Source organism: Opisthocomus hoazin, chromosome 7 (assembly GCF_030867145.1).
Source record: "Opisthocomus hoazin isolate bOpiHoa1 chromosome 7, bOpiHoa1.hap1, whole genome shotgun sequence".
NCBI lineage: Eukaryota > Metazoa > Chordata > Aves > Opisthocomiformes > Opisthocomidae > Opisthocomus > Opisthocomus hoazin.
The window spans coordinates 2,648,202-2,663,825 of record NC_134420.1 but is presented as its reverse complement, the minus strand read 5'-3'; the positions used below and the strand labels follow the sequence as shown (position 1 = coordinate 2,663,825).

At 54.0% G+C, this 15,624-nt stretch overlaps 1 protein-coding gene across 1 annotated transcript in view; it reads right to left on the bottom strand.

Moving 5' to 3' along the window:
- Positions 1 to 728: 728 nt before the first annotated feature.
- LOC104333438 (actin, cytoplasmic 1-like) overlaps positions 729 to 15,624 on the bottom strand; it is a 214,993-nt gene continuing 200,097 nt past the window's right edge. Inside the window, 2 exon segments of the mRNA XM_075426458.1 lie at positions 729 to 958; positions 961 to 1,078. Coding sequence (XP_075282573.1) covers positions 729 to 958; positions 961 to 1,078 — 348 coding nt within the window.

The following is a 15,624-nucleotide window of genomic DNA, read 5'->3' as shown; positions in this document are numbered from 1 at the left end:
GTGGGACGGTGGAACGTGTCTTACACCGCGGACTCACTGATAATTCCAACAGTGATATAGAGCCGATACAAATTGTTCTCTAAAAGTACCTGCGAGAAGGTGTGATGGATATGTACCTTCCCTTCAGAAGTGATCCCATCTAGAAGCTGAACCTTGTGGCATTATCTCTTTTCTGAGTGTAAACACTCACACTGTAAGGTACTTTTGAACAGAACACACGGGAAACAAAACAGCAAAGGCAGCTGCTTTGCAGCGTTTGGGACTGTCACAGGTTTAAGCCCAGAGCCATTGACGTCGTAATTTGTGGCTCAGCCCCAGCCCAACACATAGAACATGCAGGAGAGCAACACGGAACACAGATAGGACTCATCTGCTCCCAACTTGGGCCCTACGAAAGACGGGTATATGGGCTCATTCAGAATTATTCAGACACCGTAATTATTTATAGTACAAAGTCCCATCCTCCTGACACCAAGCTTGAAGATAGTTATAAGCATTTGTAAAAAACAAATGTACAATCAAAGTCCTCAGATGCATTGTAGAACTTTGGGGGCATTCTCTGCATCAGGTTTTATTTTAGGGCTGCAGCTGACACCTTCACCCTTGCAGCTTTTCAATCCTGAGTCAAGCGCCAAAAAAACCCAAGATACAGCCATGCCAGTCTCGTTTTATGTGCATTTGTGGGTTTCATTTCATCACAAGGGTGTGGGTGTTGATAACAGTCCAGTTTAGAAGCATTTGCAGTGGGCAGTGGAGGGTCCAGATTCATCGTACTCCTGCTTGCTGATCCACACCAGCTGGGAGGTGGACAGGGAGGCCAGGATGGAGCCTCGGATCCAGGCAGAGTCCTTGCGCTCAGGTGGGGCAATGATCTTGATTTTCATTGCGCTGGGTGCCAGGGCTGGGATCTGCTTCCGCATCCTGTCAGCAATGCCAGGGTACACTGTGGTACCACCGACAGCACTGTGTTGGCATACAGGTCCTTACGGGTATCACTGTGACACTTCATGATGGAGTTGCAGGTAGTTTCATGGATACCACAGGACTCCATAGCCAAGAAAAACGGCTGGAAGAGGGCCTCGGGCACCTGAACCTCTCCTTGCCAATGGTGATGACATGGCCATCCGGGAGTTCGTAGCTCGGCTCCAGGCAAACAGAATGTTCCCTTGTGCTGCCATTTACATTGAACTGAAGCTACGTATGGTGACGAGGCAAAGAAACCCAGAGAAAATGTTTTTGGGCATCTGCTTCCCATACTGAACAACTCTCCCCAGATCTCTGCAAGTGAGATTTGTGCTTCTGCCATATTCAGGGCATTTTCTATGCAAACTGTGTCTTTGCTTTTGAGCTTCCTAACACGGCTTCCTAGGTGGTAAAGACTACTGACGGCTTCTTCTCATCTGCCATGCTTCAGCTAGGGCATCTCTAGACAACTTCGCTTGCAACCAAGTATGCTCAAGCTGTAGAGGAGTGGCCAGTTTCTCAGTTCAAGGAGCATGGGAATGATTGCACTTCTCCTCTGCCTGAGTCCCAGTGCCAGACGGAGCGCTGCCCATGCGAGCGCCGGATGAGGAGACAGCCCACTGTGACCTCACGGAGCGGTGGATGGCGATGTCAGCGAGCGAGGGACTGTGACTGGCTCCTGCCTGGACTCCTGCCTGGACTCCTGGCGCCCAGCGAGCCTGCAAGGTCTCGACGGTGGAGCGAGGCTTCTCCTGCTGCTGGGGGTTCTCTGGGGGCTGCAGTCGACATCCCCGGGTGCCCGTCCTGCAGCCATCGCCTGTGTTTCCCCGGCCCTGCCTGCTCCAGGCAGCCGGGCACCGCGGGCTGTGCTTGCAGCAGCGCAGGTGAGGTGTGCTGGGAAATGTCCCCCCGCTGTGGCCATGGGGTGGGCAAGAGGGCTCGTGGAGCCGGGAGGGTATCCTTCTTGAGGGGCCTGGGCATTTCTTCATCTCCTCCCCTCTCCTCTGCGGGACAGCGAGTGACCGTGGCCTCTCTCCATCTTGCAGCGTGTGACACCAGTGAGGGAGAGCAGCTCCTTGTCCTCGTCCCTCCCCAGCCAGCAGCAAGGAGCAAACATGGCCGCAGTGGCAGAGTGGAGCTGCCCCATCTGCCGCGATGCTGAACATGCTGTGGCTTATGTGACCCCCTGCCTCCACCAGTTCTGCCTGGGCTGCATTGTGCGGTGGGCAAAGAGGAAACCATCATGCCCCCTTTGCAGGCAGACTGTCAACAGCATCATCTATTCTGTGCGGTCAGAGCATGATTTTTTGGAGATATTTGCTCCACGCCGCTCAGATCCATCGGTTGTCAACCGTGAGGATGCACAGGGGCCTGCGGAGCCATCGCCCAGGACTTATGTGGCTCTCTTCCAGCCCAGGTTCTGGGCCTCCCTGTTCCGGGAGTCCCTGGAGACGCTCGAGCCCGTGCTGCCCTGGCTGCACCAGGAGCTGTCGGTGCTGTACGGGGCCCGCTGGTGGGAGGTGGATGTGGCACAGAGCACCGTCATAGCAAACCTGTGCCGCTACGGGCTGGACGAGGAGGCCTTGGTCCGGGAGCTGCAGCCCTTGCTGCAGCACCAGACGGTGACGTTTGTGCGCCGGCTCATCAGTGTTGCCGCAGACCGGTGCAGTGAGCAGCTCCTGCGTGAGATGGAGCTCCTGGACAGCCGTGGTGCCGAGGAGCAGGAGGAGGCCCATGGTGCCGAGCAGCAGGAGGAGGCCCATGGTGCTGAGGAGCAGGAGGATGCTGATGCTGCTGAGGAGCAGCAGGATGTCCGTGGTGCCGAGGAGCACAATGATGCCAACAGTGCCGAGCAGCAGGAGGACAGCCCCGCGGCCACCCCTGGACCCAGTGCCTCCTCGGGGGGGACTCCTGCCCCCAGCTCCAGCGCACATGAGGAGCCCTATGAGGAGCTGGGGCAGGCAGTTGCAGGTCCCTCTGCTCCCACCCAGGGCAGGGACTGCTCACACGGGGGGCCCCGTCACCCCCCAAAGAGGAGGGCCAGCGGCTCCCAGGACTCGTCAGCCCACAAGAGGCCATGCCGCCGGCAGCAGTAGGGTGCCCCAGGAGCTGGCAACACCAGGGCCGGGTCAGCAGCTGGGGCACACGGTGGCCCCCAAGGCGACTTGGAGGCCCTTGTTTGTAATTTAGTTATTAAAGAAGAAAATAAAACTGTGCAAACTGCAGGAAAGGTCTTAGTCTCTCCTTAGAAGCAGCGCAGCTGGCATTGCGATCGCCGCCACCCATGGTGCTTTCTCCTCCTTCTCCTGGCGCTGTGCACCCCTTTCCCCTCGTGAGTCTCGTGCAGCCTGAGGTCAGAGGAGCCCTTCTGGTGGGAGAGCGTGCAGCCGTGCCGCCCTTTGTCTGGGGAGGTCTCCAGGTGCAGCCTGCGCCCCGTTGCTCATTATCCCAGACCTTCTGATCCCCTCGGAAGGGAGTCTCCTACGACAGTGATCCATCTCTTTTTCTTTATGGAAGTGGTTTTGACACAGGGCGTAGGCCAACCGAACCTTGGCAACATTTCCAAGCTAGATGAGCCATCATCCTTGTCATCGTTCAGCTCCACCTGCAATGGCACCAGGGAAGGTGGGGTGGTCTCGGAGGAGATGGGCCTGCTGCGCCGGTCAGGAGCTTGTCACCATTGTCCCCTATCCCTCAAGTCACCGCGTTCTCCCGGGTGGGGAGACGCTAGGGAATCCTCTGTATCAGGTGCCCTGTCTGCCTGGAGGGGGAAGCATCCGGCACTGGCATGGGCAGGGCACAGCCGGCAGCCTGGCCCCAGGGAAGCAGCATTTTCCCACCGGAGCTCTGCCTGCAGAGCTGCACCGGTCGTGGCAGGTGCAGGCTTTAGAGAGGACACAGCTTTCTGCTCGGTGGATACTGTCACTCCCTGCTCGAGCTGGCACAGCCGCAGCGGCCTTTCTGCCCACCCTGTCCATGGCACTGCTGGTCGCTCACGCTCCCTGGGGAGGAAGGCTTGGCCCTGCCCAGGTCTCCTCAGCTGCTGGGGCTGGGGCCGCGGGCTCCTGCCCAGGTCTGTCAGCTCCCCTGAGGTTCCCCCAGTTTAGGAACCCAACCCACCCCAGCCCCACCCACCGTGCATCGTGCTCGGCCACCGTGTCTCTGTGTGGAGCCCTGCTCTGGATGCGCCCAGCAGTGCATGGAGAGACAGCGTTGCCAGCCCGGGACATGGCAAGACCTTCCCAAGATGGGGGAACCCTCAGCAACTGCGGTCGGTCCACTCTATCTTCTCATCTCCCCACTGTTTGCAAGCATGTGGGTGGACTTCTCTGTTTTCTCATTAAGAGTTTGAATTTTTTAAAGTTGCCAAGCTTAAAAGAAGAATTCGTTTTTCTCACATAATATACTGGAGGTTAATCCGTTAATTAAAAGGAGATTTTCTTCCTTTCAGTTGGTCCCAGAAAGCGCATTTGTGGGTTTCATTTCATCACAAGGGTGTGGGTGTTGATAACAGTCCAGTTTAGAAGCATTAGCAGTGGGCAGTGGAGGGTCCAGATTCATCGTACTCCTGCTTGCTGATCCACACCAGCTGGGAGGTGGACAGGGAGGCCAGGATGGAGCCTCGGATCCAGGCAGAGTCCTTGCGCTCAGGTGGGGCAATGATCTTGATTTTCATTGCGCTGGGTGCCAGGGCTGGGATCTGCTTCCGCATCCTGTCAGCAATGCCAGGGTACACTGTGGTACCACCGACAGCACTGTGTTGGCATACAGGTCCTTACGGGACCGAGATATTCTTCCTTTCAGTTGGTCCCAGAAAGCACAAACCAGAAGGTTTCTCAAGAACGCTTGCTTTAGGATTCAGCTGCCAAGGGAGCTCCACTCCTGTTGTCCTACAAATGCATTTTATAAAGGAGAATCACAGGTGTATAGGGGAGAAAAGGAGGAGGGCAATTTCTCCAAAGAAATGTCCTTGCCACACCCCTTCAGCTCACAGATCATGCTGTGCATTTATGGTCGTTTCTTCCAGCCTGATCATCAGACGCTCAAGCCTGCAGTTAGTGACAACGTGACTGAGGCAAAAAAGATGTTCAGCACCTCAGCTTTCTCCACTTCCAGGATAACCAGGTCTCCAGCATCCTTCCGGAGAGGGCCCACATTTTCCCTAGTCTGCCTTCTATCGCTGACATACCGATAGAAGGCTTTCTTGTTCCCATAAAATTTGTTGTGTAAGAAATGAAGAGACAGGTTTTACCAACAGCACCGTCACCCACAACTACACGCTTGATCGTCTGCATAGCTGAAGTGTACTAGAATATCAACTGCAGTGAGAACCTGAGAGTCTGCGCCGGCTGTTGGCAGCTCGCTGCGGGGTCTCCTTACAGAGAGGTACAAACAATTGTTACAGTACACGGACACTTTTTCATGACTGGCTTTGTGGGCTCCACTCTTAGAATTTGTGCCGACCGATGTGTAACCTCGGTACAAATCCTAGTCTCTGTTTCTTGCATATGGGGAACATCAATCTCTTGCTAATCACAAAAAGTTTCATTTCTAAGTGTGTATGAGATGGCGGCATGTTTTCTGAAGAATAAAACAATGTGTGGTGGTTTGACCTTAGCTGGACGCCAGGTGCCCACAAAAGCCACTCTATCACAGCCCTCTTCAGCTGGACAGGGGAGAGAAAATATAATTAAAATATTCCATTCCATTCCATTCCATTCCATTCCATTCCATTACATTCCATTATTTTCCCCAAATCTGTGATGAAGGAAAAATTCTGTTTTCCTGGAATTCATCAATTTGGTAATAAACTGAGAGACACATTCCTTTTACCTGTCATAAAGCAGTGTTTCTGCAATGATGTTTTGTGAAGAAGTTCTGTGGAATCTTCTTCCCCAAGCCAAACATTTTTTGAACTTCTTCTATTCAGGGAGGTGTAAAGTTCAAGAGATGCATGCAAATAAAAAAGGTGGTGAGCGTAGAAAGTCACAGAGTCATAAAAACGGTAAGAGATTGTTCATGATTTGCACACAATCGCACACAATTACAAAAACATTAGCTTTGGGTAGCCAGAGATGTACCACATTCATCTCCGAGCTGGATTTCTGTGCCATGAAGCAGGAAGTACAAGATGATTATTTTCAATGATGGCATCAACTTGGCATCCTAACCTTCAATACGATGCAGGATTAGCAGTACTAAACATCTTCTGCAGGAAGTCTAACTAAAAAAAATAAGTAAATACGTAAATCTGTAACAGAGGTTAATAAGATGACACCTGACTTGAAAGAAATTCCCGAAAGAGTCATCAGTGGTTTTCAGACTGCTATGGATGGTACAGGAGAGGAAGGACAAAACCTGGAGAAAGCTGTCAAGAAACTTCATTCTGCTGAAAAGACAATTTGCATCAGGCTAGCACGACCTTTGTGCTATTGTTACTATTGAGTTGTTCAGGAAGGCTCCAGAATAGAAATAATGTGTTGGTGGAATCTTTCCATTGAAATCTGGGATGGGGCTTTTCAGTGCTCGCTGGTCGTGCCCCGTAAGTCAAGGAATACTCTTGAGGAGCTCAAAATGGCCAAAGGGATAGGAAAAGGTAGTAGCTTAGGTGGAAAAGTTGCTCCACTGACTGAGAAAGCAAGATAAATTGGTACCTGCCTCTTGGGTAGGGAAACTTCTGAACTGCTGAAAGATCTCTTTCTGTGAAGCCTGTAAGAACTTTATCGGAGACAGGACAGCAGCGTGCGAGGATCAGCGGGCAGCGCGTGGGGAGGAGGGGAGTGGAGGCACGGGCACATGGTGTGCAAGGCTTTGACACTGCCTGGAAAATTTGTTATCTCAATGTCCTTGGTCCGACTAGCTTGTTGTTAGCTCACGATACTGCGGCTGTGTCTCTGTTGGGTTTTTCTGTCTGGTCTGGGACAGGAGGATATTGTGAGAAGTGAAGAAAATGCAGGAAAGAATGCAAATTTTGGAAGAGCCTAATTGCAGGTTTGGGGAAAAGGGTATGCCAAAATGTTGCTGTGTGCTAAAATAAAGACTTTCATATATTTTTAATGTGGTATCCATGACAAGGTTTCAGATACTTCAGGTGTCATCATAAGTAGCTTCAGATACTCCGCAGGGGCCTGCGGAGCCATGGCCCAGGACTTATGTGGCTGGCTTCCAGCCCGAGTTCTGGGCCTCCCTGTTCCGGGAGTCCCTGGAAACACTCGAGCCCGTGCTGCCCTGGCTGCACCAGGAGCTGTCGGTGCTGTACGGGGCCCGCTGGTGGGAGGTGGATGTGGCACAGAGCACCGTCATAGCAAACCTGTGCCGCTACGGGCTGGACGAGGAGGCCTTGGTCCGGGAGCTGCAGCCCTTGCTGCAGCACCAGACGGTGACGTTTGTGCGCCGGCTCATCAGTGTTGCCGCAGACCGGTGCAGTGAGCAGCTCCTGCGTGAGATGGAGCTCCTGGACACCCGTGGTGCCGAGGAGCAGGAGGAGGCCCATGGTGCTGAGGAGCAGCAGGATGCTGATGGTGCCGAGGAGCACAATGATGTCAACAGTGCTGAGCAGCAGGAGGACAGCCCCGTGGCCACCCCTGGACCCACTGCCTCCTCGGGGGGGACTCCTGCCCCCAGCCCCAGCGCTCAGGAGGAGCCCTATGAGGAGCTGGGGCAGGCAGTGGCAGGTCCCTCTGCTCCCACCCAGGGCAGGGACTGCTCACACGGGGGGCCCCGGCACCCCCCGAAGAGGAGGGCCAGCGGCTCCCAGGACTCGTCAGCCCACAAGAGGCCATGCCGCCGGCAGCAGTAGGGTGCCCCAGGAGCTGGCAACACCAGGGCCGGGTCAGCAGCTGGGGCACACGGTGGCCCCCAAGGGGACTTGGAGGCCCTTGTTTGTAATTTAGTTATTAAAGAAGAAAATAAAACTGTGCAAACTGCAGGAAAGGTCTTAGTCTCTCCTTAGAAGCAGCGCAGCTGGCATTGCGATCGCCGCCACCCATGGTGCTTTCTCCTCCTTCTCCTGGCGCTGTGCACCCCTTTCCCCTTGTGAGTCTCGTGCAGCCTGAGGTCAGAGGAGCCCTTCTGGTGGGAGAGGGTGCAGCCGTGCCGTCCTTTGTCTGGGGAGGTCTCCAGGTGCAGCCTGCGCCCCGTTGCTCATTATCCCAGGCCTGGCCTCCTCCAGGCTTTACCTTCTGCCCTGACCCCTTGGGGCTCTGCTCTCCTGCCAGCAGTCACTGCTCGGTGCGGCCTCGGCAAAGTTCCACCCAATGCCGTCTTCTGCACAGAGACACATCCTGGGGTGGTCTCCGTGTAAATGCATGGTTCTACGCTACCACGGTGAGTACGAAGGCAGTGAAGGCTACGCAAAAAAGCAGGAATGGATAATAACCCGAGGGCAGTACTAGGGTAGGAAGTCTTTTCGTCTTCAACCTGGGGCCCAGGCAGGGCAGCAGACTTGCCTAAGAAGTCAGATCAGAGCGGCATATTGGACCTTCTGATCCCCTCGGAAGGGAGTCTCCTACGACAGTGATCCATCTCTTTTTCTTTATGGAAGTGGTTTTGACACAGGGCGTAGGCCAACCGAACCTTGGCAACATTTCCAAGCTAGATGAGCCATCATCCTTGTCATCGTTCAGCTCCACCTGCAATGGCACCAGGGAAGGTGGGGTGGTCTCGGAGGAGATGGGCCTGCTGCGCCGGTCAGGAGCTTGTCACCATTGTCCCCTATCCCTCAAGTCACCGCGTTCTCCCGGGTGGGGAGACGCTAGGGAATCCTCTGTATCAGGCGCCCTGTCTGCCTGGAGGGGCAAGCATCCGGCACTGGCATGAGCAGGGCACAGCCGGCAGCCTGGCCCCAGGGAAGCAGCATTTTCCCACCGGAGCTCTGCCTGCAGAGCTGCACCGGTCGTGGCAGGTGCAGGCTTTAGAGAGGACACAGCTTTCTGCTCGGTGGATACTGTCACTCCCTGCTCGAGCTGGCACAGCCGCAGCGTCCTTTCTGCCCACCCTGTCCATGGCACTGCTGGTCGCTCACGCTCTCTGGGGAGGAAGGCTTGGCCCTGCCCAGGTCTCCTCAGCTGCTGGGGCTGGGGCCGCGGGCTCCTGCCCAGGTCTGTCAGCTCCCCTGAGGTTCCCCCAGTTTAGGAACCCAACCCACCCCAGCCCCACCCACCGTGCATCGTGCTCGGCCGCCATGTCTCTGTGTGGAGCCCTGCTCTGGATGCGCCCAGCAGTGCATGGAGAGACAGCGTTGCCAGCCCGGGACATGGCAAGACCTTCCCAAGATGGGGGAACCCTCAGCAACTGCGGTCGGTCCACTCTATCTTGTCATCTCCCCACTCTTTGCAAGCATGTGGGTGGACTTCTCTGTTTTCTCATTAAGAGTTCGAATTTTTTAAAGTTGCCAAGCTTAAAAGAAGAATTCTTTTTTCTCACATAAAGCACTGGAGGTCAACCAGTTAATTAAAAGGAGATTTTCTTCCTTTCAGTTGGTCCCAGAAAGCGCATTTGTGGGTTTCATTTCATCACAAGGGTGTGGGTGTTGATAACAGTCCAGTTTAGAAGCATTAGCAGTGGGCAGTGGAGGGTCCAGATTCATCGTACTCCTGCTTGCTGATCCACACCAGCTGGGAGGTGGACAGGGAGGCCAGGATGGAGCCTCGGATCCAGGCAGAGTCCTTGCGCTCAGGTGGGGCAATGATCTTGATTTTCATTGCGCTGGGTGCCAGGGCTGGGATCTGCTTCCGCATCCTGTCAGCAATGCCAGGGTGCACTGTGGTACCACCGACAGCACTGTGTTGGCATACAGGTCCTTACGGGACCGAGATTTTCTTCCTTTCAGTTGGTCCCAGAAAGCACAAACCAGAAGGTTTCTCAAGAACGCTTGCTTTAGGATTCAGCTGCCAAGGGAGCTCCACTCCTGTTGTCCTACAAATGCATTTTATAAAGGAGAATCACAGGTGTATAGGGGAGAAAAAGAGGAGGGCAATTTCTCCAAATAAATGTCCTTGCCACACCCCTTCAGCTCACAGATCATGCTGTGCATTTATGGTCGTTTCTTCCAGCCTGATCATCAGACGCTCAAGCCTGCAGTTAGTGACAACGTGACTGAGGCAAAAAAGTTGTTCAGCACCTCAGCTTTCTCCACTTCCAGGATAACCAGGTCTCCAGCATCCTTCCGGAGAGGGCCCACATTTTCCCTAGTCTGCCTTCTATCGCTGACATACCGATAGAAGGCTTTCTTGTTCCCATAAAATTTGTTGTGTAAGAAATGAAGAGACAGGTTTTACCAACAGCACCGTCACCCACAACTACACGCTTGATCGTCTGCATAGCTGAAGTGTACTAGAATATCAACTGCAGTGAGAACCTGAGAGTCTGCGCCGGCTGTTGGCAGCTCGCTGCGGGGTCTCCTTACAGAGAGGTACAAACAATTGTTACAGTACACGGACACTTTTTCATGACTGGCTTTGTGGGCTCCACTCTTAGAATTTGTGCCGACCGATGTGTAACCTCGGTACAAATCCTAGTCTCTGTTTCTTGCATATGGGGAACATCAATCTCTTGCTAATCACAAAAAGTTTACTTTCTAAGTGTGTATGAGATGGTGGCATGTTTTCTGAAGAATAAAACAATGTGTGGTGGTTTGACCTTAGCTGGACGCCAGGTGCCCACAAAAGCCACTCTATCACAGCCCTCTTCAGCTGGACAGGGGAGAGAAAATATAATTTAAATATTCCATTCCATTCCATTCCATTCCATTCCATTCCATTCCATTCCATTCCATTCCATTCCATTCTATTCTATTCTATTATTTTCCCAAATCTGTGATGAAGGAAAAATTCTGTTTTCCTGGAATTCATCAATTTGGTAATAAACTGAGAGACACATTCCTTTTACCTGTCATAAAGCAGTGTTTCTGCAATGATGTTTTGTGAAGAAGTTCTGTGGAATCTTCTTCCCCAAGCCAAACATTTTTTGAACTTCTTCTATTCAGGGAGGTGTAAAGTTCAAGAGATGCATGCAAATGAAAAAGGTGGTGAGCGTAGAAAGTCACAGAGTTATAAAAACGGTAAGAGATTGTTCATGATTTGCACACAATCGCACACAATTACAAAAACATTAGCTTTGGGTAGCCAGAGATGTACCACATTCATCTCCGAGCTGGATTTCTGTGCCATGAAGCAGGAAGTACAAGATGAGTATTTTCAATGATGGCATCAACTTGGCATCCTAACCTTCAATACGATGCAGGATTAGCAGTACTAAACATCTTCTGCAGGAAGTCTAACTAAAAAAAATAAGTAAATACGTAAATCTGTAACGGAGGTTAATAAGATGACACTTGACTTGAAAGAAATTCCCGAAAGAGTCATCAGTGGTTTTCAGACTGCTATGGATGGTACAGGAGAGGAAGGACAAAACCTGGAGAAAGCTGTCAAGAAACTTCATTCTGCTGAAAAGACAATTTGCATCAGGCTAGCACGACCTTTGTGCTGTTGTTACTATTGAGTTGTTCAGGAAGGCTCCAGAATAGAAATAACGTGTTGGTGGAATCTTTCCATTGAAATCTAGGATGGGGCTTTTCAGTGCTCGCTGGTCGTGCCCCGTAAGTCGAGGAATACTCTTAAGGAGCTCAAAATGGGCAAAGGGATAGGAAAAGGTAGTAGCTTAGGTGGAAAAGTTGCTCCACTGACTGAGAAAGCAAGATAAATTGGTACCTGCCTCTTGGGTAGGGAAACTTCCGAACTGCTGAAAGATCTCTTTCTGTGAAGCCTGTAAGAACTTTATCGGAGACAGGACAGCAGCGTGCGAGGATCAGCGGGCAGCGCGTGGGGAGGAGGGGAGTGGAGGCACGGGCACATGGTGTGCCAGCGCTTTGACACTGCCTGGAAAATTTGTCATCTCAATGTCCTTGGTCCGACTAGCTTGTTGTTAGCTCACGATACTGCGGCTGTGTCTCTGTTGGGTTTTTCTGTCTGGTCTGGGACAGGAGGATATTGTGAGAAGTGAAGAAAATGCAGGAAAGAATGCAAATTTTGGAAGAGCCTAATTGCAGGTTTGGGGAAAAGGGTACGCCAAAATGTTGCTGTGTGCTAAAATAAAGACTTTCATATATTTTTAATGTGGTATCCATGACAAGGTTTCAGATACTTCAGGTGTCAGCATTGGTTATGAGTATCCCAAAAAGCAGCACCACGATCTCTCCCTGTGTTAGCTGGAGGTGGCTGGTGTGATGCTTCTGCCAGAGTTTGGAAAGGCAGAAAGCAGGATGTTAAAGCCAGGCATTAAGTGTTTGTCAAAGTTTGGCATAACTTTGAAAATCCAGTAATCCTGTTCAATACACCTTTTTTCAAAAAAGAAAATTCTTCTATGGCTTGTGCTAAAGCCTCGTATTAACAGCATTGGAACTTCCACACTGTCTATCATAGCTTGCCCTGAAGCCCCAACTCATCAGTCAGAGCGTGTATTTCTCACAGATTCTTCAGGAGATTGTACGATTTCAACTATTGCCATCTCAAGTCTTCCTTCCGAGGTGTTTCTCGGTTTATTATCAAATCAATGAATTGCAGGCAAACAGAATGTTCCCTTGTGCTGCCATTTACATTGAACTGAAGCTACGTATGGTGACGAGGCAAAGAAACCCAGCGAAAATCTTTTGGGGCATCTGCTTCCCATACTGAACAAGTCTCCCCAGATCTCTGCAAGTGAGATTTGTGCTTCTGCCATATTCAGGGCATTTTCTATGCAAACTGTGTCTTTGCTTTTGAGCTTCCTAACACGGCTTCCTAGGTGGTAAAGACTACTGACGGCTTCTTCTCATCTGCCGTGCTTCAGCTAGGGCATCTCTAGACAACTTCGCTTGCAACCAAGTATGCTCAAGCTGTAGAAGAGTGGCCAGTTTCTCAGTTCAAGGAGCATAGGAATGATTGCACTTCTCCTCTGCCTGAGTCCCAGTGCCAGACGGAGCGCTGCCCATGCGAGCGCCGGATGAGGAGACAGCCCACTGTGACCTCACGGAGCGGTGGATGGCGATGTCAGCGAGCGAGGGACTGTGACTGGCTCCTGCCTGGACTCCTGGCGCCCAGCGAGCCTGCAAGGTCTCGACGGTGGAGCGAGTCTTCTCCTGCTGCTGGGGGTTCAGTGGGGGCTGCGGTCGACATCCCCGGGTGCCCGTCCTGCAGCCATCGCCTGTGTTTCCCCAGCCCTGCCTGCTCCAGGCAGCCAGGCACCGCGGGCTGTGCTTGCAGCAGCGCAGGTGAGGTGTGCTGGGAAATGTCCCCCCGCTGTGGCCATGGGGTGGGCAAGAGGGCTCGCGGAGCCGGGAGGGTGTCCTTCTTGAGGGGCCTGGGCATTTCTTCATCTCCTCCCCTCTCCTCTGCGGGACAGCGAGTGACCGTGGCCTCTCTCCATCTTGCAGCGTGTGACACCAGTGAGGGAGAGCAGCTCCTTGTCCTCGTCCCTCCCCAGCCAGCAGCAAGGAGCAAACATGGCTGCAGTGGCAGAGTGGAGCTGCCCCATCTGCCGCGATGCTGAACATGATGTGGCTTATGTGACCCCCTGCCTCCACCAGTTCTGCCTGGGCTGCATTGTGCGGTGGGCAAAGAGGAAACCATCATGCCCCCTTTGCAGGCAGACTGTCAACAGCATCATCTATTCTGTGCGGTCAGAGCATGATTTTTTGGAGATGGGTGTTCAACGCCGCTCAGATCCATCGGTTGTCAACCGTGAGGATGCGCAGGGGGCTGCGGAGCCATGGCCCAGGACTTATGTGGCTCTCTTCCAGCCCGAGTTCTGGGCCTCCCTGTTCCAGGAGTCCCTGGAGACGCTCGAGCCCGTGCTGCCCTGGCTGCACCAGGAGCTGTCGGTGCTGTACGGGGCCCGCTGGTGGGAGGTGGATGTGGCACAGAGCACCGTCATAGCAAACCTGTGCCGCTACGGGCTGGACGAGGAGGCCTTGGTCCGGGAGCTGCAGCCCTTGCTGCAGCACCAGACGGTGACGTTTGTGCGCCGGCTCATCAGCGTTGCCGCAGACCGGTGCAGTGAGCAGCTCCTGCGAAGCTGCTGAACGTGAAGGGTTCTGGAGCAGAGGCTCGCGCCGAGGGACCCTTTCTCCGGTGGCAAAACCGCAGCGGCGAGGCGGCAAAAAGCGCCGGGAGAGAGAGAGAGGAGACCCCAGCCCCCCCCCCCCTCAGCGGGAAAGCGGGAGGTGCCAACGAGCGGCAGCTCTGCCTCAGCGGGGGCGGACCCGAGTGTGGCAGCGGCCAAACCCCCTCACGGATCAGAGCAGCTCCCAGGGAGCGCGGGCGACCAGGAGCGCGGGCGAACAGAGGCGGCGCAGCAGCCCGGGAGCGGCGCGGCAGTTCTCGCGGCAGTTCTCGCGGGAGTTCGCGCGGGCAGGGCGAGCGGGGAAGGCGGCTGGCAGGGTACAGCCGCCCCTTCTGGCAACTCAAGTAGTGGGCATCGCTCTTCCAGGAGATATTCTAGCCATGGTTACCACCCGTGGTAAAGCTGTTGCTCGAAGGAGTGTGGGGACCCAGACGGAGGCCCCACGCAAGCACGCGGGTGTCCAGGTCTCCGGCTGCAGGGAGTGCCTGAGCCTGGCGCTCGTACCGGAGGACAGCAGAGACAACGGCTGTGTTCGGTGCGAGCAGGGGAATGACCTGCTCAGCCTGGTGGCAGAGCTGAAGGAGGAAGTGGAGAGGCTGAGGAGCATCCGGGAGTGTGAGAGGGAGATCGACTGGTGGAGCCGCACCCTGCCCTCCCTGAGGCCCAGGCAGCAGGAGGCGGCTCCACAGAAAGCAGAGAACCCCCAACCCTCTTGCCACCGAGCAGAAAGAGGGGGCCTAAGAGATGGGGGGGAATGGAAACGGGTCCCTGCTCGGGGGGGCAAGCGAATCTCCCCCCGGCCTCCCTCACCTGCCCAGTTGCCCTTAAGCAACAGGTATGGGGCTCTGGAATGTGAGGGACTGGCCACAGAGGATGTGGGTGAAGGTGAGGCTCCATCCAAGGGGTTGCCTAGAACGAGTCAGACAGCCCCAAGAATTACGACTGCCTCGGCTAAGAAAAAAAGGAGGGTCATTGTCATAGGTGATTCCCTTCTGAGGGGAACAGAGGGCCCGATCTGCTGACCGGACCCATCCCACAGGGCAGTCTGCTGCCTCCCTGGGGCCCGGGTTAGGGATGTTGCGAAGAAACTCCCTGGTCTGGTGCGGCCTTCTGATTACTACCCCCTCTTGGTAATGCAGGTTGGCGGGGACGAGATCGCAGAGAGAAGTCCCAAGGCCATCAAAAGGGACTTCAGGGCACTGGGGTGACTGGTTGAGGGATCAGGGGCGCAGGTGGTGTTTTCCTCCATCCCATCAGTGGCAGGGGACAGCACTGGAAGGGGCAGGAAAACTCACCTGGTTAACAGGTGGCTCAGGGACTGGTGCCATCGGTCAAATTTTGGCTTCTTTGATCATGGGGAGGTGTACACAGCACCGGGCCTGCTGGCAACAGGTGGATCGCAGCTATCACAAAGGGGAAAAAGAATTCTTGGCCACGAGCTGGCGGGGCTCATTGAGAGGGCTTTAAACTAGGTTCGAAGGGGGAAGGGGATATTGCCCAGCTCACTAGGGATGAGCCTAGGCTTGGAGTGCCAAGGCCAGGGGTGAGATTGACAGCCCAGCT